A 27,522-nucleotide genomic window follows, 5' to 3' on the forward strand; every position below is an offset into this window, starting at 1 on the left:
ACTAAATGTTTATGTAACTAAATGTGTATGTAACTAAATATGTATCTAACTAAATGTGTATTTGACTAAATGTGTATGTAACTAAATATGTATGTAACTAAATGTGTATGTAACTAAATGTGAATCTAACTAAATGTGTTTTTGACTAAATGTGTATGTAACTAAATATGTATGTAACTAAATATGTATGTAACTAATTGTGTATGAAACTACATATTCATGTAACTAAATGTGTATTTAGCTGAATGTGTATGTAACTAAATATTTATGTAACTAAATGTGTATAACTAAATATCAATGTAACTAAATATGTATGTAACTAAATATGTATGTAACTAATTGGGTATGTAACTAAATATGTCTGTGACTAAATGTGTATGTAACTAAATGTATATGAAACTGAATGTCTATGTAACTAAATATTCATGTAACTAAATGTGTATGTAGCTGAATGTGTATGTAACTAAATATTCATGTAACTAAATGTGTATGTAACTAAATATGTATGTAACTTAATATGTAGGTAACTAAATGTGTAAGTAACTAAATGGTATGTAACTAAATATGTATGTAACTAAATGTGTATGTATCTAAATATATATGTAACTAAATGTATATGTAACTGAATGTGTATATAACTAAATATGTATGTAACTAAATGTATGTGTAACTGAATGTGTATGTAACTAGCCATGTATGTAACTAATTGTGTATGTAACTAAATGGTATGTAACTAAATATTCCCCCCCACAAGAAGAAAAAAGAGTGGAATGTTGGCAGGGACATCAAACACGGGTGTACTTACACCTGTGTCTCAGGTGTAAGTTACAGTACTGAAGGTGAGTCACACACACACACACACACACACACACACACACACACACACACACACACACACACACACACACACACACACACACACACACACACACACACACACACACACACAGAGAGAGAGAGAGAGAGTCATAGGGGATGTTGGCAATGCTATTTCCTCCTCGGGCGTCAAGACTCAGACGGCTACAAAAGCAGGAAGACACACACACACACACACACGCACACACACACACACACTGACCCACAAACACTTAGCAATAAGTTGTGGAAGTTTTCTTGAGATAGTTTCACTTTAGCACACTAGCTCGTCTGTTATTTATGTATTAGAATGTTTGTTATTAGCTTGTGATGCAGTGTGTGTGTGTGTGTGTGTGTGTGTGTGTGTGTGTGTGTACCAGCGTTGTTGAGCAGGTTGTTAAGCCCCTCCTCAAGTTGCGGGTCGATGGGCGAGTCTCTCCCTGCCTCCCAGTCCACGTCCCCGGCCTCGCTCTCGCCGTGTCCGCTGTCTTTGGTGCTCTGCCAATCACAACTGTCCTGACCTGCATACCTGTCCAACACACACACACACACACACACACACACACACACACACACACACACACACACACACACAGAGATGGACATCAAAGGCTTGTTGTGTCGTTTCGTGCAAGTGGACACGTGATGACGACACACTTCCTGTGACTGTTTGACTTACTTCCTGTTTACCTGTCACATTTCCTGGGGATGTATTTGTCCATTTTTCCACGTTTAAAACAATTCCTTCAAAATCATAAACCACTTAGGTGTTATTTTTTATGTCCTCTGCTGGCGTCGTTAACTCACGTTTTTAATGATTTCCTTACTTAATTCTGTGATTTCCATCATCCACACTCACTTCCTGTACAAGCATGCTTGGAAAATAAGTTCTAAACTAATGCTAGCTATAAGCTAATGCTAGTATTAATATTCATGAGTTGTATATATCACATAATTATGTTATTATCACTATTATATTAAATATTCATTATTTTATATTAATAATTCATTAATTATTCACTGTTATATATGAATTTTTCATGATATATTATTTAACTATTTATACATTTATATGTAGAACTGGATTTATTTACAGTAAACCACTATTATATTTTAATATTCATTATATATATATTAATTATTATAGATTAATTATTCAATATTATGTCATTATTAATCATGAGTTTTGTATATTACTTAATTATTTATACATGTATGTGTACAACTTGATGTATTTACAGTGAACTACTATTATATTAATTATTCATTATTGTATATGAATTATTCATTATTTTTATATTAATCCTTCTTTATTATATATTAATTATTCAATATTATATAATAAATATTCATCAGTTTTATGTATTATTAAACTATTTTTATATTTATATGTAGAACTTGATTTCTTTACAGTGAACCACTATTATATTAATCATTCATTATTATTATTATGTATGAATGATTCATTACTACATATTTATTCATTAGTTTTATATATTATTTACTATTTATATGTAGAACTTGATGTATTGACAGTGAACCACTATTATATTAAATATTAATTATTATATATTATTGTTCATTATTATATATGAATTATTCAAAATTGTATAATTATTAGTCATGAGTTGTATATATTACTTTATTATTTACACATTTTTGTGTAGAACTTGATGTATACTATTATATTAATTATTCATTATTATATATTAATTATTCATTATTAAATAATCATTAGTCATTATTATGTATTACATATTAATGAGTTTTGTATATTATTTAACCATTTATATGTAAGACTTGATGTATTTACAGTGAACCTCTATTATATTAAACATCCATTATTATATATTAATTGTTCATTATTGTATATTAATTATTGATTAATATATATTAATTTTTCGATTTTATATAATTATTATTTATGAGTTTTATATATTAAGTTCTTTTATTTAGAACTTGATGTATTTACAGTAAACTACTATTATAATAATATTTCTTTATTATATATGAATTATTCATTATTATGTATTAAATATTCATGAGTTTTATAAATTATTTAACTATTTATATATTTATATGCAGGAATTGATTTATTTACAGTGAACCACTATTAAATATATTTTATTATTATATATGAATGATTCATTGTTACATAATTATTCATGAGTTTTATATATTATTTATCATTTATATGTAGAACTTGATGTATTTACAGTGAACCGCTATTATATTAAATATTCATTATTATATATTATTCATTATTATATATTAATTATTCAATATTACATGATTATTAGTCACGAGTTGTATATATATTACTTTATCATTTATACATTTCTATGTAGAACTTGATGTATACTATTATATTAATTTTTCATTATTATATATTAATTATTAATTATTATATATTGTTATTCATTATTATATATTACATATTAATGAGTTTTATATATTGTTTAACCTTTTATATGTAGAACTTGATGTATTTACAGTGAACCACTATTATATTAAATATTAATTATTATATATTAATTGTTCATTATTATATACTAAATATTCATGAGTTGTATATATCATTTAACTATTTATATGTAGACCTTGATTTATTTACAGTGAACCTCTATTATTTTAAATATGCATTATTATATATTAATTATTCGTTATTATTATTCATGAGTTGTATATATTAAGTTATTTTATTTAGAACTTGATGTATTTACAGTAAACTACTATTATATTAATAATTATTTATCATATATGAATTATTCATTATTATGTATTCAATATTCATGAGTATTATAAATTATTTAACTCTTTATATGTAAAACTTGATTTATTATCTATTATCTTAATTATTCGTTATTATTATATATGAATGATTCATTATTGCATAATTATTCATGAGTTTTATATATAATTAACTATTTATAAGTAGAACTTGATGTATTTACAGAGAACCACTAGTATATTAAATATTCATTATTATATATTAATTGTTCATTATTATATATTAAATATTCATGAGTTGTATATATTATTTAACTATATGTAGAACTTGATTTATTTACAGTGAACCTCTATTATATTAAATATTCATTATAACGTATCAATTATTCATTATTGTATATTAATTATTCATTATTATATATTAATTATTTTATATTATTATTCATGAGTTGTATATATTAAGTTATTTTATTTAGAACTCGATGTATTTACAGTAAACTACTATTATATTAATAATTATTTATCATATATGAATTATTCATTATTATGTATTAAATATTCATGAGTTGTATAAATTATTTAACTATTTATATGTAGAACTTCATTTATTATCTATTATATAAATTTTTCATTATTATTTTATATGAATGCTTCATTATTACATAATTATTCATGAGTTTTTTATATAAATAACTATTTATATGTAGAACTTGATGTATTTACAGTGAACCACTAAATGTATTCAATATGAATTATTAAATATTAATTGTTCATTATTATATATTAAATATTCATGAGTTGTATATATATTATTTAACTATATGTAGAACTTGATTTATTTACAGTGAACCTCTATTATATTAAACATTCATTATAACGTATCAATTATTCGCTATTGTATATTAATTCTTCATTATTATATATTAATTATTCGATATTATTATTCATGAGTTGTATATATTAATTTATTTTATTTAGAACTTGATGTATTTACAGTAAACTACTATTATATTAATAATTATTTATCATAAATGAATCATTCATTATTATGTATTAAATATTTATGAGTTGTATAAATTATTTAACTATTTATATGTAGAACTCTGTCTATTTACAGTGAACCACTATTATATTAATTATTCATTATTATTATTATATATTAATGATTCATTATTGCATAATTATTCATGAGTTTTATATACAATTAACTATTTATATGTAGAACTTGATGTATTTACAGTGAACCACTAGTATATTAAATATTAATTATTATATATTAATTGTTAATTATTATATATTAAATATTCATGAGTTGTATATATTATTTAACTATTTATATGTAGACCTTGATTTATTTACAGTGAACCTCTATTATATTAAATATGCATTATAACGTATCAGTTATTTATTATTATATATTAATTATTCGATATTATATAATTATTATTCATGAGTTGTATATATTAAGTTCTTTTATTTAGAACTTGATGTATTTACAGAAAACTACTATTATATTAATAATTATTTATCATACATGAATTATTCATTATTTTGTATTAAATATTCATGAGTTTTATAAATTATTTAACTATTTATATATGTATATGTAGAACTTGATTTATTTACAGTGAACCACTATTATATTATTTATTATTATTATTTACATTCATTATAATGTAACTAAATATGTGTGTAACTACATGTGTATGCAACTAAATATGTCTGTGACTAAATGTGTATATAACTAAATGTATATGTAACTGAACGTGTATGTAACTAAATATTCATGTAACTATATGTGTATGTAGCTGAATGTGTATGTAACTAAATGTGTATGTAACTAAATATCAATGTAATATAATGTATCGTATCATTTATTCATTATTGTATATTAATTATTCATTATTATATATTAATTATTTGATATTATATAATTATTATTTATGAGTTTTATATATTAAGTTCTTTTATTTAGAACTTGATGTATTTACAGTAAACTACTATTATAATAATTATTATTATTTATCATATATGAATTATGCATTATTATGTATTAAATATTCATGAGTTGTTTAAATTATTTAACTATTTATATGTAGAACTTGATTTATTTACAGTGAACCACTATTATATTAACTATTCATTATTATATATGAATGATGCATTATTACATAATTATCCGTGAGTTTTATATACAATTAACTATTTATATGTAGAACTTGATGTATTTACAGTGAACCACTAGTATATTAAATATTCATTATTATATATTAATTGTTCATTATTATATATTAAATATTCATGAGTTGTATATATCATTTAACTATTTATACGTAGACCTTGATTTATTTACAGTGAACCTCTATTATATTAAACATTCATTATAACGTATCAATTATTCACTATTGTATATTAATTAATTATTATATATTAATAATTCGATATTATATAATTATTATTCATGAGTTGTATATATTACTTTATTTTTTAGAACTTAATGTATTTACAGTAAACTACTATTATATTAATAATTTATCATATATGAATTATTCATTATTATGTATTAAATATTCATGGGTTGTATATATTATTTAACTATTTATATGTAGAACTTGATTTATTTACAGTGAACATCTATTATATTAAATATTCATTATAACCTATCAATTATTCATTATTGTATATTAATTATTCTTTATTATATATTAATTATTCGATATTATATAATTATTATTCATGAGTTGTATGTATTAAGTTATTTTATTTAGAACTCGATGTATTTACAGTAAACTACTATTATATTAATAATTATTTATCATATATGAATTATTCATTATTATGTATTAAATATTCATGAGTTGTATAAATTATTTAACTATTTATATGTAGAACTTCATTTATTATCTATTATATTAATTTTTCATTATTATTTTATATGAATGCTTCATTATTACATAATTATTCATGAGTTTTTTATATAAATAACTATTTATATGTAGAACTTGATGTATTTACAGTGAACCACTAAATGTATTCAATATGAATTATTATATATTAATTGTTCATTATTATATATTAAATATTCATGAGTTGTATATATTATTTAGCTATATGTAGAACTTGATTTATTTACAGTGAACCTCTATTATATTAAACATTCATTATAACGTATCAATTATTCGCTATTGTATATTAATTCTTCATTATTATATATTAATTATTCGATATTATTATTCATGAGTTGTATATATTAAGTTATTTTATTTAGAACTTGATGTATTTACAGTAAACTACTATTATATTAATAATTATTTATCATAAATGAATCATTCATTATTATGTATTAAATATTTATGAGTTGTATAAATTATTTAACTATTTATATGTAGAACTCGGTCTATTTACAGTGAACCACTATTATATTAATTATTCATTATTATTATTATATATTAATGATTCATTATTGCATAATTATTCATGAGTTTTATATACAATTAACTATTTATATGTAGAACTTGATGTATTTACAGTGAACCACTAGTATATTAAATATTAATTATTATATATTAATTGTTAATTATTATATATTAAATATTCATGAGTTGTATATATTATTTAACTATTTACATGTAGACCTTGATTTATTTACAGTGAACCTCTATTATATTAAATATGCATTATAACGTATCAGTTATTTATTATTATATATTAATTATTCGATATTATATAATTATTATTCATGAGTTGTATATATTAAGTTCTTTTATTTAGAACTTGATGTATTTACAGAAAACTACTACTATATTAATAATTATTTATCATACATGAATTATTCATTATTTTGTATTAAATATTCATGAGTTTTATAAATTATTTAACTATTTATATATGTATATGTAGAACTTGATTTATTTACAGTGAACCACTATTATATTATTTATTATTATTATATATGAATGATTCATTTTTACATAATTATTCATGAGTTTTATATATTTTTTATATGTAGAAATGGATGTATTTACAGTGAACCACTACAATATGTTTATTTGCTCCTTGTATATTTGTGTTGTTGTCGTCATGAAGGTGTTTGTGTGCGTTGTGAGGAGGAGGAGGAGGAGGAAGAGGAAGATGAAGATGAAGACTGACCTGCCGGCGGCTCGCTGAGAGAATTTGTTTCCCCGGAAGTTTGGTCTTGGCTGCAGCTGACCTTGGCGGAGCAGGGAGAGGAGCTGGGAGATCTGCTGCACCGGGAGGGAGGAAGACCACGTTACTGTGTGTGTTCTTGTATTACTAGCCTTCTTGAGACACAAAGAAGGAAAAGTATCCTCCATATGAGGAGGTGTGAACAAGTGATGACATAAATCATGGTCAAAAAAATTGACTCTGTTGCAAGTCTTGTGTATTCTTTGTAACTTGTTTGTGTGTGCTATGGCTATTGAGGTTTTTTGGTGTGTGTGTGTGTGTGTGTGTGTGTGTGTGTGTGTGTGTGTGTGTGTGTGTGTGTGTGTGTGTGTGTGTGTGTGTGTGTGTGGCGGGCCTCTTCCTGTGCGACAAAGAAAGCCAACTGGGCCGTGAGAGGTGGAGGAGCAATGCATGCTGGGTTAAAAATGAAAGATGTTCCGCCTAAAATAAGTCAGAGTTGCGACGTAAGTAAAGCAAGGATCCACTTTACCCCCAAAAATGCGTTAGCTTGATGCTAACACACATTGGCTTTGCTATTGACATGCTACTGGTTAGCATTAGCGATTTTACATGGCGAATTAAACACCTCCGAATGTAGTACAATGCGTACAGTGTTAGCACTTTGTAGGGCGCAACAACAACAACAACAACAACACACTAAACTACACACTACTGCCATCTGACGTCTCGCACTCGCAACTTCCTGTCATACTTGCGGATGATAACACATTTTTACACGTTGCAATAAGAAATTAGATTTTATTATCAAAAATAACTAATATTTATTAACGCACAAAATATTTATTAACACACAAAATATTTATTAACACACAAAAAAAAGTGATGCTCCTTTTTCTTGTCTTTCAATTTACAACAAAAATTGTTTGTTGCCCAAATTGTTCTTTTGTTTTGCTAAATGTCTCCATTGTCGTACAGTCAAATAACAAACTTGTGCATAACACAACACGACAACATGACACAACATAATTTAACACAACACAACATAACACATCATAGCATAACACAACAAAACATAACACAATCCAACATACCACATCATAGCATAACACAACACAACATAACACATCAGAGCATAACACATCACAACATAACATCACTACACAACACATCATAGCATAACACATCACAACATAACAACACAACATAACACAATCCAAAATAACACATCATAGCATAGCACAACATAACAAAACACAACATCACTTAACACAACATAATAACACAAATAATACAACATAACTTAACAGAACACAACATAACACAATCCAACACAACACACCATAGCATAACACAACATACCACAATAAACAAAACATAACTTAACACACCATAACTTAACACATCATAGCATAACACAACAAAACATAACACAATCCAACATACCACATCATAGCATAACACAACACAACATAACACATCAGAGCATAACACATCACAACATAAAACATCACAACACAACACATCATAGCATAACACATCACAACATAACACAACACAACATAACACAATCCAACATAACACATCATAGCACAACATAACAAAACACAACATAACTTAACACAACATAATAACACAAATAATACAACATAACTTAACAGAACACAACATAACACAATCCAACACAACACACCATAGCATAACACAACATACCACAATAAGCAAAACATAACTTAACACACCATAACTTAACACAACAACACATCATAGCATAACACAACTAAACATAACTTAACACAAAACAACAAAACACAACATAACACAACATAGCATAACTTAACACAACACACATAAGATAACTTAACACAACACAACATAACTTAACACAACACAACATTGCATAACTTAACACCACATAACTTAACACAACAGAACACAACATAGCATACCGTAACTTAACACAATATAACAACACAACATAACTCAACACAACACAATATAACTTAACACAGCACAACACAACATAGCATAACAAAACATATCACAACACGATCCAACATAACACATCACAGCATAACACAACACAACACAACTTAACACAACACATCGTAGCATAACATAACACAATACATCACAACATAACAAAACACAACATAACATAACACAACACAACTTCACACAACACAACACATGGTAGCATAACATAACACAAAACAACACAACATAACACAACAAAACAACATAACTTAACACAACACAAAATAATACAACATAGCATAACATAACACAACATAACTTAACACAACACAACATAGCATAACACAACACAACATACCACAACATACCATAACACAACATAGCATAACACAACACAACAAAACAATACAACACAACATAACAGGACAAAACACAATACAATACAACACAACGTAACACAACAAAACACAACATAGCATAACACAACACAACAAAACAATACAACACAACATAACAGGACAAAACACAATACAACACAACATAACACAACAAAACACAACACTACATAACACAACATAACATAACACAACAAAATAATACAACACAACATCACAGGACAAAACACAATACAACACAACATAACATAACACAACATAGCATAACACATCAAAACAATACAACATAACAGGACAAAACACAATACAACACAACATAACAGGACAAAACACAACACAACACAACAACATAACATAACACAACACAACATTACACAATGCAAAACAAGGCCACACAACGTTTAGTCATGTTACGTATTATGTTAAGTTAAACGTAACACAACATAGCATAACTTAACACAAAACAACATTACACAATGCAAAACAACGCCACACAACGTTTAGTCATGTTACGTGTTATGTTAAGTTAAACGTAACACAACATAGCATAACATAACACAACAAAACAATACAACACAACATAACAGGACAAAACATGATACAATACAACATAACACAACAAAACACAACACAACATAACTTAACACAACACAACATTACACAATGCAAAACAACGCCACACAACGTTTAGTCATGTTACGTGTTATGTTAAGTTAAACGTAACACAACGTAACACAACACAGCGCAACCCAACGATACAACTTTTTCTACAAAGTATTTTTTCTGTTTTGATACTAATCTTACTGAGAGTGTTTTGGCTCCATAATTATTAACATACAGTACAACAACACACCTGTCAGGTAATTAAGGTAACGCAGTATAACAACAACACACCTGTCAGGTAATTGTCGAACGACCTTAGATTAAAGCACAGTTTTTTATTTCCCCATATTCAAACACAGTGTTACTCTTCAAACTGCGTGTAATGTTAAAAAATACTTAAATAAAAGTTGCGTCTTTTTTTTTAGCGCTGCAATGCTCTTCTGTTTAGACTGAGCTTTCAACCGGATGTAAAAGTGCGATTCTTTCTGCTAGCGTTTCTATTCGTATGAATTCTTCCTTCGTCACTCCAGGCAACGTTTGTACGTTTTCCAATATAACTAAAACTATTCTTACCTACTAAAGCGTCCCGTGTGTGATTTTTTTTTCATGCATATTGTAGATATTAGCATTAGCTAACATGCTAACATGTTTACGAGCGTCCGTGTTAGTATTATTAACTGACGACATTCTTTTTGTGTTGTTTCACTTGCACAAATTCCTCAGGAAATTCACCAAAAATGTCAAAATGGGTCTGTTTAGCTCAGGGGGTGTCAAACGTACGGCCCTAGGGCCGGATCAGGCCCCCGAACAGGTTTTATTCGGCCCACGGGATGAATTTGCTAAGTATAAAAAATGAGCCGAAATTTTTTAATTAAAATAAACTGCCGTTCTAAATGTGTCCACTAGATGTCACAATAGCAATTCTTTGTATGTTTTGTAGATGATGCTACATATGTAAAAAAAATAATAATAATAAACCACATAGTTAGTACATCAGTCGAGGAAAATGATCAAACTACTGTAATTTGATTTTGATATTTTTTTTATCTTGATACATTGAAAATTAACACCAAATAATTCATTCAAAAAGTATAAATAACGACAAATAAAGATAGAATACTATTAACCGCGACATGTAAGTGTAAAAAACAAACAAAAAAACAACAACATTATGATTTGTACATTTTCAGAATGTGCTTTGTTTTATTTTAAAACAAAAGAAAACAACCTGAAGCTGTCTTTATTTTTACGTTATCGTGCCGTGGAGTAGATTTTTTTTTTCTCCACGTGGCCCCCCCACCCCCGTCTAAGACGAGTTCGATACCCCTGGTTGAGCTGATTGTAGAGCTAGATCGCACAGCTAGCGGGTCCATGACCATGACTTCTGTTTTGTTTGATCAGCCGTTTTACTGCCTTGTCACAGACACCGTAAATATATATATATATATATATTTTATTTTTTTTATCTGCCACTTATAGTCCGATGCGGCTAATATATGAAACCATATATTTTTCTTATAGTCCGGATACTGCAGTACTTGTTAAATAAAACCTTTGCCTTGTTTTTAATTCATTCTTAGGCCTACTATGCTACTGTATTATCATGCTGCTCATTATGCTGGCACTTGGGGAGCCAAGTGTTTTCTGGGCTTGCTACTCACTGACAAAAGGTCTGTGACTCAAACGACGTGTGTTTTTTTTTTAAAGAAAAACCCTCTTTTCTCCGTGGGCAGGAAGATCATATTCCCTCCCTCTGACGGATTAGTGACAGTTGACTCAGACTTTCTACTCTTTGGCCCGGCGGCTCGCCTCAGCAAACGTGACGTTCGGGTTCATTTGTCAGAGCGGTGTTGGCTTACACCGCACACACACGCACACACACACACACACACACACATGCTCGTATTTGTCACTTTCTTGAGACTTGAGAAAAGTGCCTCCCTCTTTAGGACCAGCCTTTCTAGATATATAAAGAAGTGTATTTACAACATGAATAATATATACATACTATGCAAATATAAAAAAGCTTCTTGTGAAAAATGAGTTGGAATTTCACAAGAAAAAGGTCACAATTTCACAAGAAAAACTTGGAATTTTGGCAGTATTATAATAAAAGTCGTCATTTTACCCAACGCAAGTCAAAATGTTACAAGAAAAACTGAACATTTGTGCAATATTATGATAAAAGTTGGAATTTTACTCAATAACAGTCGCAATTTTACAAGAAAAAGCTAAACATTTTGGTAATTTTATGAAAAGAGTCGTCATTTTACTCGACAAAAGTCACAATTTTATAAGAAAACTTAGAAATTTTGGCATTACTATAATAATATACGGAACTTTAATTGGCAAAAGTTTTTCTTGTCAAATTTTGACTTGCGTTGAGTAAAATGACGACTTTTATTATAATACTGCCAACATTCTAAGTTTTTCTTGTGAAATTGTGACCTAAAAAATAAATAAATATGTATATAGAGACATACTGTAATAACTTGAAGTAAATAATGAAGATTAAAAACCAATTACAAACAAAACATTTGAACTAAAAGCAGTCTTTTTCTCACAATGTGTCCACTTTTTTCTTATAAAATTGGGAACAATTTCTCATATTCTTTCTGTTTCTGTAATATTGCAATATTTTCTCCTAAAATTATGACTTTTTTATGTAAAATTATTACTTTTTAATGCAAAATGGTGACATTTGTCATATAAAATTCAGACTTTTATCACAATATTGCCCTTTTTTTTGGTTGTTCTTGTAAAATAGTGACATTTTTGGAGTAAAATTATGGCTTTTGTCATCATTTTGCCAAGTAAAACTCCGATTATTATTATAGTGTTGCCAACATTTCAAAGTTTTCTTATAAAATTGTGACTTTTGTCGAGTAAAATTACCACTTTTCATAAAATTGCCAAAATGTTAAGCTTTTCTTGTAAAATTGTGACTGTTATTGAGTAAAATTCCAACTTTTATCATAATATTGCACAAATGTTCAGTTTTTCTTGTAACATTTTGACTTGCGTTGAGTAAAATGACGACTTTTATTATAATACTGCCAACATTCTAAGTTTTTCTTGTGAAATTGTGACCTAAAAATGTAATAAATATGTATATAGAGACATACTGGAATAACTTGAAGTAAATAATGAAGATTAAAAACCAATTACAAACAAAAAACTAAAAGCAGTCTTTTTCTCACAATGTGTCGACTTTTTTCTTATAAAATTGGGAACATTTGTGCAATATTATGATAAAAGTTGGAATTTTACTCAACAACAGTCGCAATTTTACAAGAAAAGCTTAACATTTTGGCAATTTTATAAAAAGAGTCGTCATTTTACTCGACAAAAGTCACAATTTTATGAGAAAACTTTGAAATGTTGGCAACATTATGAAAATAATCGGAATTTTACCCTTCAAAATTATGACAAAAGTCATAATTTTGCTCAAGAAACGTCACTATTTTACAAGTTCAACAAAAAAAAGGGCAATATTGTGATAAAAGTCTGAATTTTATATGACAAATGTCACCATTTTGCATTAAAAAGTAATAATTTTACATAAAAAAGTCATAATTTTACGAGAAAATATTGCAATATTACAGAAACAGAAAGAATATGAGAAATTCTTCCCAATTTTATAAGAAAAAAGTGGACACATTGTGAGAAAAAGACTGCTTTTAGTTCAAATGTTTTGTTAGTAATTGGTTTTTAATCTTCATTATTTACTTCAAGTTTTTACAGTATGTCTCTATATACATATTTATTACATTTTTAAGTCACAATTTCACAAGAAAAACTTAAAATGTTGGCAGTATTATAATAAAAGTCGTCATTTTACTCAACGCAAGTCAAAATGTTACAAGAAAAACTGAACATTTGTGCAATATTATGATAAAAGTTGGAATTTTACTCAATAACAGTCGCAATTTCACAAGAAAAGCTTCAAATTTGGGCAATTTTATGGAAAGAGTCGTAATTTTACTCGACAAAAGTCACAATTTTATATGAAAACTTAGAAATTTTGGCATTACTATAATAATATACGGAACTTTACTTGGTAAAAGTTTTTCTTGTCAAATTTTGACTTGCGTTGAGTAAAATGACGACTTTTATTATAATACTGCCAACATTCTAAGTTTTTCTTGTGAAATTGTGACCTAAAAATGTAATAAATATGTATATAGAGACATACTGTAATAACTTGAAGTAAATAATGAAGATTAAAAACCAATTACAAACAAAACATTTGAACTAAAAGCAGTCTTTTTCTCACAATGTGTCCACTTTTTTCTTATAAAATTGGGAACAATTTCTCATATTCTTTCTGTTTCTGTAATATTGCAATATTTTCTCCTAAAATTATGACTTTTTTATGTAAAATTATGACTTTTTTATGTAAAATTATTACTTTTTAATGCAAAATGGTGACATTTGTCATATAAATTTCAGACTTTTATCACAATATTGCCCATTTTTTTGTTGTTCTTGTAAAATAGTGACATTTTTTGAGTAAAATTATGACTTTTGTCATCATTTTGCCAAGTAAAACTCCGATTATTATTATAATATTGCCAACATTTCAAAGTTTTCTTATAAAATTGTGACTTTTGTCGAGTAAAATTACGACTTTTCATAAAATTGCCAAAATGTGAAGCTTTTCTTGTAAAATTGCGACTGTTATTGAGTAAAATTCCAACTTTTATCATAATATTGCACAAATTTTCCATTTTTCTTGTAACATTTTGACTTGCGTTGAGTAAAATGACGACTTTTATTATAATACTGCCAACATTCTAAGTTTTTCTTGTCAAATTGTGACCTAAAAATATAATAAATATGTATATAGAGACATACTGGAATAACTTGAAGTAAATAATGAAGATTAAAAACCAATTACTAACAAAACATTTGAACTAAAAGCAGTCTTTTTCTCACAATGTGTCCACTTTTTTCTTATAAAATTGGGAACATTTGTGCAATATTATGATAAAAGATGGAATTTTACTCAACAACAGTCGCAATTTTACAAGAAAAGCTTAACATTTTGGCTATTTTATAAAAAGAGTCGTCATTTTACTCGACAAAAGTCCCAATTTTATGAGAAAACTTTGAAATGTTGGCAACATTATGATAATAATCGGAATTTTACTTGGCAAAATGATGACAAAAGTCATCATTTTGCTCAAGAAACGTCACTATTTTACAAGAACAACAAAAAAATGGGCAATATTGTGATAAAAGTCTGAATTTTATATGACAAATGTCACCAATTTGCATTAAAAAGTAATAATTTTACGTAAAAAAGTCGTAATTTCATGAGAAAATATTGCAATATTACAGAAACAGAAAGAATATGAGAAATTGTTCCCAATTTTATCGAAAAAAGTCGACACATTGTGAGAAAAAGACTGCTTTTAGTTCAAATGTTTTGTTTGTAATTGTTTTTTAATCTTCATTATTTACTTCAAGTTATTCCAGTATGTCTCTATATACATATTTATTACATTTTTAGGTCACAATTTCACAAGAAAAACTTAGAATGTTGGCAGTATTATAATAAAAGTCGTCATTTTACTCGACGCAAGTCAAAATGTGACAAGAAAAACTGAACATTAAATCAACAAAAAATCCTGACTTTGGAGCAATGTTCACGGACTCTAGTATTTGGCTCTCTATTAGATGCAATGTTATTGGGACCATGATTTATGTCATCACTTGTTCACACCTCCTCATATGGAAGCTACTTTTTCTTCTTGATGACTCAAGAAGGGAAGAAATACAAGAACACACACACACACACACACACACACACACACACACACACACACACACACACACGTTGTCTAGTTGTATCATATATTGCTGCCTTTGCACCGGTCGATGTTTACTTTTGTACGCACATTAAATCAACAAAAAAATCCTGACTTTGGAGCAATGTTCACGGACTCTAGTATTTGGCTCTCTATTACATGCAATGATTTTCTGTATTGGGACCATGATTCTGGTCCTAACTTGTTCACACCTCCTCATACGGAAGATACTTTTTCTTCTTGATGACTCAAGAAGGGAAGAAATACAAGAACACACACACACACACACACACACACACACACACACACACACACACACGTTGTCTAGTTGTATCATATATTGCTGCCTTTGCACCGGTCGATGTTTACTTTTGTACGCACATTAAATCAACAAACAAATCCTGACTTTGGAGCAATGTTCACGGACTCTAGTATTTGGCTCTCTATTAGATGCAATGATTTTCCGTATTGGGACCATGATTTCGGTCCTTTTAACTTATTCACACCTCCTCATATGGAAGCTACTTTTTCTTCTTGATGACTCAAGAAGGGAAGAAATACAAGAACACACACACACACACACACACACACACACACACACACACAGTCTTGTTTTATCATATATTGCTGCCTTTGCACCTGTCGATGTTTACTTTTGTACGCACATTAAATCAACAAACAAATCCTGACTTTGGAGCAATGTTCACGGACTCTAGTATTTGGCTCTCTATTAGATGCAATGTTATTGGGACCATGATTTCGGTCCTAACTTGTTCACACCTCCTCATATGGAAGCTACTTTTTCTTCTTGATGACTCAAGAAGGGAAGAAATACAAGAACACACACACACACACACACACACACACACACACACACACACACACACACACTGTCTTGTTTTATCATATATTGCTGCCTTTGCACCGGTCGATGTTTACTTTTGTACGCACATTAAATCAACAAACAAATCCTGACTTTGGAGCAATGTTCACGGACTCTAGTATTTGGCTCTCTATTAGATGCAATGTTATTGGGACCATGATTTATGTCATCACTTGTTCACACCTCCTCATATGGAAGCTACTTTTTCTTCTTGATGACTCAAGAAGGGCAGAAATACAATAACACACACACACACACACACACACACACACACACACACACACACACACACACACACTGTCTTGTTTTATCATATATTGCTGCCTTTGCACCGGTCGATGTTTACTTTTGTACGCACATTAAATCAACAAACAAATCCTGACTTTGGAGCAATGTTCACGGACTCTAGTATTTGGCTCTCTATTAGATGCAATGTTATTGGGACCATGATTTATGTCGTCACTTGTTCACACCTCCTCATATGGAAGCTACTTTTTCTTCTTGATGACTCAAGAAGGGAAGAAATACAAGAACACACACACACACACACACACACACACACACACACACACACACACAGTCTAGTTGTATCATATATTGCTGCCTTTGCACTGGTCGATGTTTACTTTTGTACGCACATTAAATCAACAACAAAAAATCCTGACTTTGGACAATGTTCACGGACTCTAGTATTTGGCTCTCTATTAGATGCAATGATTTTCCGTATTGGGACCATGATTTCGGTCCTCCTAACTTGTTCACACCTCCTCATATGGAAGCTACTTTTTCTTCTTGATGACTCAAGAAGGGAAGAAATACAAGAACACACACACACACACACACGCACACACACACACACACACACACACACACACACATTGTCTAGTTGTATCATATATTGCTGCCTTTGCACCGGTCGATGTTTACTTTTGTACGCACATTAAATCAACAAACAAATCCTGACTTTGGAGCAATGTTCACGGACTCTAGTATTTGGCTCTCTATTAGAAGCAATGGTTTGCCGTATTGGGACCATGATTTCGGTCCTCCTAACTTGTTCACACCTCCTCATATGGAAGCTACTTTTTCTTCTTGATGACTCAAGAATGGAAGAAATACAAGAACACACACACACACACAAACACACACACACACACACACACACACACACACACGTTGTCTAGTTGTATCATATATTGCTGCCTTTGCACCTGTCGATGTTTACTTTTGTACGCACATTAAATCAACAAACAAATCCTGACTTTGGAGCAATGTTCACGGACTCTAGTATTTGGCTCTCTATTAGATGCAATGTTATTGGGACCATGATTTATGTCGTCACTTGTTCACACCTCCTCATATGGAAGGTACTTTTTCTTCTTGATGACTCAAGAAGGGCAGAAATACAATAACACACACACACACACACACACACACACACACACTGTCTAGTTGTATCATATGTTGCTGCCTTTGCACCTGTCGATGTTTACTTTTGTACGCACATTAAATCAACAAAAAATCCTGACTTTGGAGCAATGTTCACGGACTCTAGTATTTGGCTCTCTATTAGATGCAATGTTATTGGGACCATGATTTATGTCATCACTTGTTCAAACCTCCTCATATGGAAGTTACTTTTTTTCCTGATTTAAGAAGGGCAGAAATACAACAACACACACACACACACACACACACACACACACACACACACACACACACACACACACACACACACACACACACACACACACACACACACACACACACACACACACACACACACACACACACACACACTGTCTAGTTGTATCATATATTGCTGCCTTTGCACCTGTCGATGTTTACTTTTGTACGCACATTAAATCAACAACAAAATCCTGACTTTGGAGCAATGTTCACGGACTCTAGTATTTGGCTCTCTATTAGATGTAATGTTATTGGGACCATGATTTATGTCATCACTTGTTCACACCTCCTCATATGGAAGCTACTTTTTCTTCTTGATGACTCAAGAAGGGCAGAAATACAATAACACACACACACACACACACACACACACACACACACACACACACACACTGTCTTGTTTTATCATATATTGCTGCCTTTGCACCGGTCGATGTTTACTTTTGTACGCACATTAAATCAACAAACAAATCCTGACTTTGGAGCAATGTTCACGGACTCTAGTATTTGGCTCTCTATTAGATGCAATGTTATTGGGACCATGATTTATGTCATCACTTGTTCACACCTCCTCATATGGAAGCTACTTTTTCTTCTTGATGACTCAAGAAGGGCAGAAATACAATAACACACACACACACACACACACACACACACACACACACACACACACACACACACACACACTGTCTTGTTTTATCATATATTGCTGCCTTTGCACCGGTCGATGTTTACTTTTGTACGCACATTAAATCAACAAACAAATCCTGACTTTGGAGCAATGTTCACGGACTCTAGTATTTGGCTCTCTATTAGATGCAATGTTATTGGGACCATGATTTATGTCGTCACTTGTTCACACCTCCTCATATGGAAGCTACTTTTTCTTCTTGATGACTCAAGAAGGGAAGAAATACAAGAACACACACACACACACACACACACACACACACACACACACACAGTCTAGTTGTATCATATATTGCTGCCTTTGCACTGGTCGATGTTTACTTTTGTACGCACATTAAATCAACAACAAAAAATCCTGACTTTGGACAATGTTCACGGACTCTAGTATTTGGCTCTCTATTAGATGCAATGATTTTCCGTATTGGGACCATGATTTCGGTCCTCCTAACTTGTTCACACCTCCTCATATGGAAGCTACTTTTTCTTCTTGATGACTCAAGACGGGAAGAAATACAAGAACACACACAAACACACACACACACACACACACACACACACACACACTGTCTTGTTTTATCATATATTGCTGCCTTTGCACCTGTCAATGTTTACTTTTGTACGCACATTAAATCAACAAACAAATCCTGACTTTGGAGCAATGTTCACGGACTCTAGTATTTGGCTCTCTATTACATGCAATGATTTTCTGTATTGGGACCATGATTCTGGTCCTAACTTGTTCACACCTCCTCATATGGAAGCTACTTTTTCTTCTTGATGACTCAAGAAGGGAAGAAATACAATAACACACACACACACACACACACACACACACACACACACACTATGCATTGATATGTGATCTTCAGTTAAAAAGCCGTGCAGCTTTTCTGGAGGTAGATGACAGTGTGTGACACATGAACGCACACACACACACAAACACACACACACTGAGTAAGTCATCAAACAGCCGCCTGAAAGAGCAGTGTGTGTGTGTGTGTGTGTGTGTGTGTGTGTTACTCCCTACTCTCTAATGGACTTCACTTCAGATTAATTTCAAAGCCCGGGGGGGCGTTGCGGGGGTGGGAGGTGTGTGTGTGTGTGTGGGGGGGGGGGGGGTGTTCCTTAATTAGCGGCGGGCTAACTGTAAGCACATGTTGAATCCAAAGCGATGGCACGTTTGCGGCGGCGGCGGAGGACAATTAAACACGGCGAGTGCAAATAAGAGGTCGTTAAAAAGCCATCATGTAGATTTAGTGCAATCGTTAACGGCGGGCAAACGGAGACATTCGTCAGGTGCGCTCCTAACGAGGAGACCGCTCCCCCGCCCGGGCTGGCTGGCTGACCCCCGCAGACTTCACAAGCAGGACCGGATTCCGGAGTCCTCGCTCTTGTCGAACCTCTCATAATAACAGCCATGATGAGAAAGGGGTCCCTATCTGATAGGAGCTAGCAGCTTCACAAGCACACACTAGCTGAAGGAATCAATAAAGTACTATCCATCTATCCATCAATGAACAACAAAAGGTGACATTCGTCAACATAAACAAGCATCAAATAGTTATAGCGGCATATTACTTGAACTTACAAAGTCTCAGAATTAGAAAGCACCCAGTAACAAACGTGTCCGCATCATTCAACTTACTGCGTCCTGAGCTTAACTTTGTTGATTGTCGAGGCCACCAAAACGCAATTGCCACTCCACTTTAACTTAAAGTCCATTTTAGACGGTTAATAATAAATAGGTTAGCTTTTTTCAGAACTATCGTTCACGTTCATTTCTGACATTCCACACCGGAAAATAATAGAAACATGTATGATAATAATAATGTATGATAATGATAATGGACTAGATTTATATAGCGCTTTTCTATCAACTAGATACTCAAAGCGCTTACATTCACACCTTGCACACTTACAACAACAACTCACCTGGCAGGTAATTAAGGTAAAGCAGTATAACAACCAGGTAATTAAGGTAAAGCAGTAAAACAACCACACACCTGTCGAGTAATTAAGGTAAAGCAGTAAAACAACCACACACCTGTCAGGTAATTAAGGTAAAGCAGTACTACAACAACACACCTGTCAGGTAATTAAGGTAAAGCAGTAAAACAACCACACACCTGTCAGGTAATTAAGGTAAAGCAGTTTAACAACAACACACCTGTCAGGTAATTAAGGTAAAGCAGTATAACAACAACACACCTGTCAGGTAATTAAGGTAAAGCAGTAAAACAACCACACACCTGTCAAGTAATTAAGGTAAAGCAGTATAACAACAACACACCTGTCAGGTAATTAAAGTAAAGCAGTATAACAACAACACACCTCTCAGGTATTTAAAGTAAAGCAGTATAACAACAACACACCTGTCAGGTAATTAAGGTAAAGCAGTATAACAACCACACACCTGTCGAGTAATTAAAGTAAAGCAGTAAAACAACCACACACCTGTCAAGTAATTAAGGTAAAGCAGTATAACAACAACACACCTGTCAGGTAATTAAGGTAAAGCAGTACAACAACAACACACCTGTCGGGTAATTAAGGTAAAGCAGTAAAACAACCACACACCTGTCAGGTAATTAAGGTAAAGCAGTACAACAACAACACACCTGTCAGGTAATTAAAGTAAAGCAGTATAACAACAACACACCTGTCAGGTAATTAAGGTAAAGCAGTATAACAACTGTTAGGTAATTAAGGTAAAGCCGTAAAACAACAACACACCTGTCGGGTAATTAAGGTAAAGCAGTATAACAACTGTTAGGTAATTAAGGTAAAGCAGTAAAACAACAACACACCTGTCAGGTAATTAAGGTAAAGCAGTATAACAACTGTTAGGTAATTAAGGTAAAGCAGTAAAACAACAACACACCTGTCAGGTAATTAAGGTAAAGCAGTAAAACAACAACACACCTGTCAGGTAATTAAGGTAAAGCAGTATAACAACAACACACCTGTCAGGTATTTAAAGTAAAGCAGTATAACAACAACACACCTGTCAGGTAATTAAGGTAAAGCAGTATAACAACCACACACCTGTCGAGTAATTAAAGTAAAGCAGTAAAACAACCACACACCTGTCAAGTAATTAAGGTAAAGCAGTATAACAACAACACACCTGTCAGGTAATTAAGGTAAAGCAGTATAACAACAACACACCTGGCAGGTAATTAAGGTCAAGCAGTATAACAACAACTCACCTGTCAGGTAATTAAGGTAAAGCAGTACAACAACAACACACCTGTCAGGTAATTAAAGTAAAGCAGTATAACAACAACACACCTGTCAGGTAATTAAGGTAAAGCAGTATAACAACAACTCACCTGTCAGGTAATTAAGTTAAAGCAGTGTAACAACCACACACCTGTCAGGTAATTAAGGTAAAGCAGTTTAACAACAACACACCTGTCGAATAATTAAGGTAAAGCAGTAGAACAACCACACACCTGTCAGGTAATTAAGGTAAAGCAGTACAACAACAACACACCAGTCAAGTAATTAAGGTAAAGCAGTATAACAACAACACACCTGTCAGGTAATTAAGGTAAAGCAGTATAACAACAACACACCTGCCAGGTAATTAAGTTAAAGCAGTATAACAACAACTCACCTGTCAGGTAATTAAGTTAAAGCAGTGTAACAACAACACACCTGTCAGGTAATTAAGGTAAAGCAGTATAACAACAACTCACCTGTCAGGTAATTAAGTTAAAGCAGTGTAACAACAACACACCTGTCAGGTAATTAAGGTAAAGCAGTATAACAACAACACACCTGTCGGGTAATTAAGGTAAAGCAGTATAACAACAACACACCTGTCAGGTAATTAAAGTAAAGCAGTAAAACAACCACACACCTGTCAGGTAATTAAGGTAAAGCAGTAAAACAACCACACACCTGTCAGGTAATTAAGGTAAAGGAGTAAAACAATAACACACCTGTCAGGTAATTAAGGTCAAGTAGTACAACAACCACACACCTGTCAGGTAATTAAGGTAAAGCAGTACAACAACAACACATCTGTCAAGTAATTAAGGTAAAGCAGTATAACAACAACACACCTGTCAGGTAATTAAGGTAAAGCAGTTAAACAACCACACATCTGTCAGGTAATTAAGGTCAAGCAGTGAAACAACCACACACCTGTCAGGTAATTAAGGTAAAGCAGTATAACAACAACTCACCTGTCAGGTAATTAAGGTAAAGCAGTAAAACAACCACACACCTGTCAGGTAATTAAGGTAAAGCAGTGTAACAACAACACACCTGTCAGGTAATTAAGGTAAAGCAGTAAAACAACCACACATCCGTCAGGTAATTAAGGTAAAGCAGTAAAACACGGAACTCACCTGCACTTCCGGGGAGGCTGAGGAGAGCTCGATGGAGTCTGCGAACGCCGCCATGGACAGCCGTACCAGGTTCCGAAGCATCCGCCGGTGTTCCGCGTCGTACGGTCCTTGACCCTCCGGAGCCTTCGGCCTCCTGAGAGTCGCCTGAGGCGTGGAGCTCGCGGTGTCGGCCTTCTCCCGCTTCAAGGTGCTGGAACGGGACGCTAAAGAGGAGGAGGACTGGTTTCTGGCCTTCCGAAGAGTCCGATTTAATGTCGCGGGCGTCAAAGTTTGTGAAGTGCAGTCCAGTTCAATGTTCCCGGGTTTTCGAAGTGTTCTGGTATGAGGGGCATCCCCTTCAAGGTGATTTTGGGAATGGAAGCTGGAGTTGATCATTAAGGGCGTAAAATCAAAGTGTCTCTCGGGTTCTTGGTCCTGTGTCGTCGCCGGAGTCAGCGGTGTCGTCTCGCTCTCGTCCAGAGGAGGACCCTCTTTGCGTTCCCTGATGACAGGAATGAGCTGAATGTCCGACTTCCTGATGTTCTTCTGCGGGCGTCGAGGATGGCGCGTGTACGTCGACTCGGCCTGCCTGCAGTTGTACGCCCGGTTCTCCCGTTTGTCGGGCCGACAGAATGTTGTGACGACGGCGACGGCTAGCAGCAGCAGCAGACATGCCGCCCCCAGGCAGATGGCCATCATCACGGTGAAGCTGAGCCGCCCGCGGTTGCCAGGAGACGAGTTCTTCAAGTGGTCCTTGAGGTTGATAAAGGCCACCTCCAGTGTGGCCTTGGTGGTCAAGCTGGGGGTCCCCATGTCAGATACAGAAATGTGTACCTTGATGGTTTTCCCAATGAGCTCAGTGGCATTGGTAGTGTTCACAAACAGTTGGCCTGTGGTCTGGTCCAACCAGAAGAGCCTGTGCGGGTTTCCGTCAGTGATGAAGAACTGGAGTTGTCCATTCAGTCCTGAATCAGAATCTTCAGCCTTTATTGTGGACACAAGAAATCCATCGAATCCCTCTCGGACTGAATGTTCCATGGGAAAACCGCTCGATTCTTCCTCAGCATCACTTTCTAGTTCGGTCACAATCTCCCCATGGTCTGCATCCACTGGAACGCTTATAAAAGCCACACCTTCTTTGGGTCTTGGCTCTTTAATGACCGGGTAGTTGTCATTCACATCCTGGAGGTCAATCTGCACCGTGGCCACGGTCCGATGAGGCGGATGGCCCTGATCCACGGCTTCCACCAGGAATGAGTGGGACTGTGACTCTTCGTAGTCTAGAGGGTGAAGGACGTTGACTACGCCACTTGTGGGGTGGATGGAGAAGGTCTGAGTGGAGTTGGGAATGTAGTACAAGACTCTGCCACTCAGCTCCAAGTCGGCGTCATGCGCTTCTACTTTGAGTGCGCGATAACCCGCGAGGTTGTTCTCCTCGAAGGAAGCTTTGAAGATGGAGGATGAAAAAACTGGCGCGTTGTCGTTCTCATCCAGAACATGAACAGGCAGGTGTTTGACGCAGGACAGCGGAGGATCTCCATAATCCTGCGCCAGAACTGTAACGTTGTAGTCCATCACCTTCTCCCGATCCAGGGGGCCGGCAGTTACGATCATGTAGTTTTCACCGTGCACCTTTTTAAGGCGAAATGGGCCCGAACTTTGCGGCATCACTGCTGTCACTTTACCATTTTCTCCTGAATCCGCATCAGAAACCATCACCAGGGCAAGGAAGGTGTCCGCCGGGGCTCCTTCCAGCACGGTCGCGGCCGCCGAGTTGGGATGAGTCCAGGTCATGTGTATCCTGGGGGCGTTGTCGTTAACGTCTGTTAGCTTGACATGGAGCATGAAGTGCGAAGGAATGGAGTTAGGTCCACGATCACGGGCTTGTATGATGACTTCATGGGAGGAATGGGCCTCGTAATCCAGAGGGGCTCTGACACTCACAACACCGCTCTGTGGATCCACATAGAACAGCCTCTGAACCTCAGGATGTGTGTGCTTACTTAGCGAGTACTCCACCTCCCCGTTGGCACCTTGGTCCGGATCAGTGGCTTTAAGGTGGATGATGGTTGTCCCTCGGGCCGTGTTCTCAGGTATCTCCACAGTAGGGGTACTTTCCTCAAAAGTAGGACTATTATCATTTGAGTCCAGAATATTAACGTGGACTAAGGTACTCCCAGACCTCGGAGGGTTCCCTTTGTCCCATGCCACCAGGATGAGATCAAAGGATGCTTGCACTTCCCTGTCCAGTTCTTTGATCACCACCAGCTCCGCCTGTTTAGTCCCGCCCAGGGCAGTTGTCACATCCAGAGCAAAGTGTTGATTGACAGAAAGCGAATAGGTCTGAAGACCGTTGGCTCCTGCATCAGGATCCACCGCACATTCCAGCGGGATTCTCATTCGTAGGCTGGCCGTCTCTGAGATCTCCACTTCCTGTGCTGGACTGGCAAAGCTGGGACTGTGGTCATTCAGGTCCATCACCTCCACGTGAACCCGCAGGCAGTTCACTGCGCCGCTTTTTTTGTAGAGAACACTGAAGGCCACCTCGCACAAACCGGAACCACGACACAACTCCTCCCTGTCCAAACGTCCCTGGGTGGAGACAAGGCCGTCTCGAGCGCTGACAGAAAAGGGAAGGGTTCTTCCGTGTTCCACGACCTGGAAGTCCTCCATAGGACCCACCTGGTCCATCTGCCAAAGGTCGTCCACCAGGCGGCCGACCCGAGTTCCCACAGGCTGCTCCTCCCACATGCGGTACTGGACAGTTATGGACGAGGGCTCGGAGCTACGAGCCCCCCAGCTCAAATTCAGGACCACAATCAGAACCAGCAGCATGATGATGGACAAAGACCTACTGGATCAACATGTCCGAGAACCTTCCCGAGAGAGACAAATGATCTCCAGGTCACTTGAGGATGAGTCAAAGGGATCCAACAAAGATCAAATCCTTCTCTTCCATCTAAAATCAAATCCGAGGTGGATTAGTTGTCCAAGTCCGGTCCGCTCAAAAGAAGACTTGAAGGAGAAAGTCTTCCATGTTGCTCCTCAGTCAGTCCAGCAGCTGCTGCCCTCAAACTTCATCCTCCTCTCTGGAAACTTCGACTCCCACTGACCGACTCCCACTGACCGCCTGCCGGCCAATCACAGCTCAGGGGGCGGGGCCGTATGCTAATGAGGCCAAAACCAGCAGGAGGAAAATCCCTGCAGTCTGAGGAGGAAATGTGACACCTGACGCACAACATCTACACAACTACACAACTCCTGCTTTGGACGTGTCCATGTGTCCTTTTGTCTCGTCTGATGGGTTGTGTTGTGTTGTTGTGTTGTGTAGTCTGATGTGGTGTGTAATTTGGTTTTGTGTTCTGTGGTGTGGTGTAGTCTAGTGTTGTGTTGTGTGGTATAGTGTT

The 27,522-nt window shown here is 33.9% G+C and overlaps 1 protein-coding gene across 1 annotated transcript in view; it reads right to left on the reverse strand.

The window, feature by feature from the left end:
- The window catches only part of pcdh12 (protocadherin 12), a 39,859-nt gene extending 12,674 nt beyond the window's left edge, over window positions 1–27,185 (reverse strand). Inside the window, exons 1-3 of the mRNA XM_061976524.1 lie at window positions 24,137–27,185; window positions 7,735–7,829; window positions 1,233–1,384 (exon numbers count right to left, since the gene is read on the reverse strand). Coding sequence (XP_061832508.1) covers window positions 1,233–1,384; window positions 7,735–7,829; window positions 24,137–26,950 — 3,061 coding nt within the window. The 5' untranslated portion in view covers window positions 26,951–27,185. The remainder of the gene's footprint in view (window positions 1–1,232; window positions 1,385–7,734; window positions 7,830–24,136) is intronic.
- Between the last annotated feature and the right edge of the window lie 337 nt (window positions 27,186–27,522).

This window comes from Nerophis lumbriciformis, linkage group LG16, assembly GCF_033978685.3.
Source record: "Nerophis lumbriciformis linkage group LG16, RoL_Nlum_v2.1, whole genome shotgun sequence".
NCBI classification, from domain to species: Eukaryota; Metazoa; Chordata; class Actinopteri; order Syngnathiformes; family Syngnathidae; genus Nerophis; species Nerophis lumbriciformis.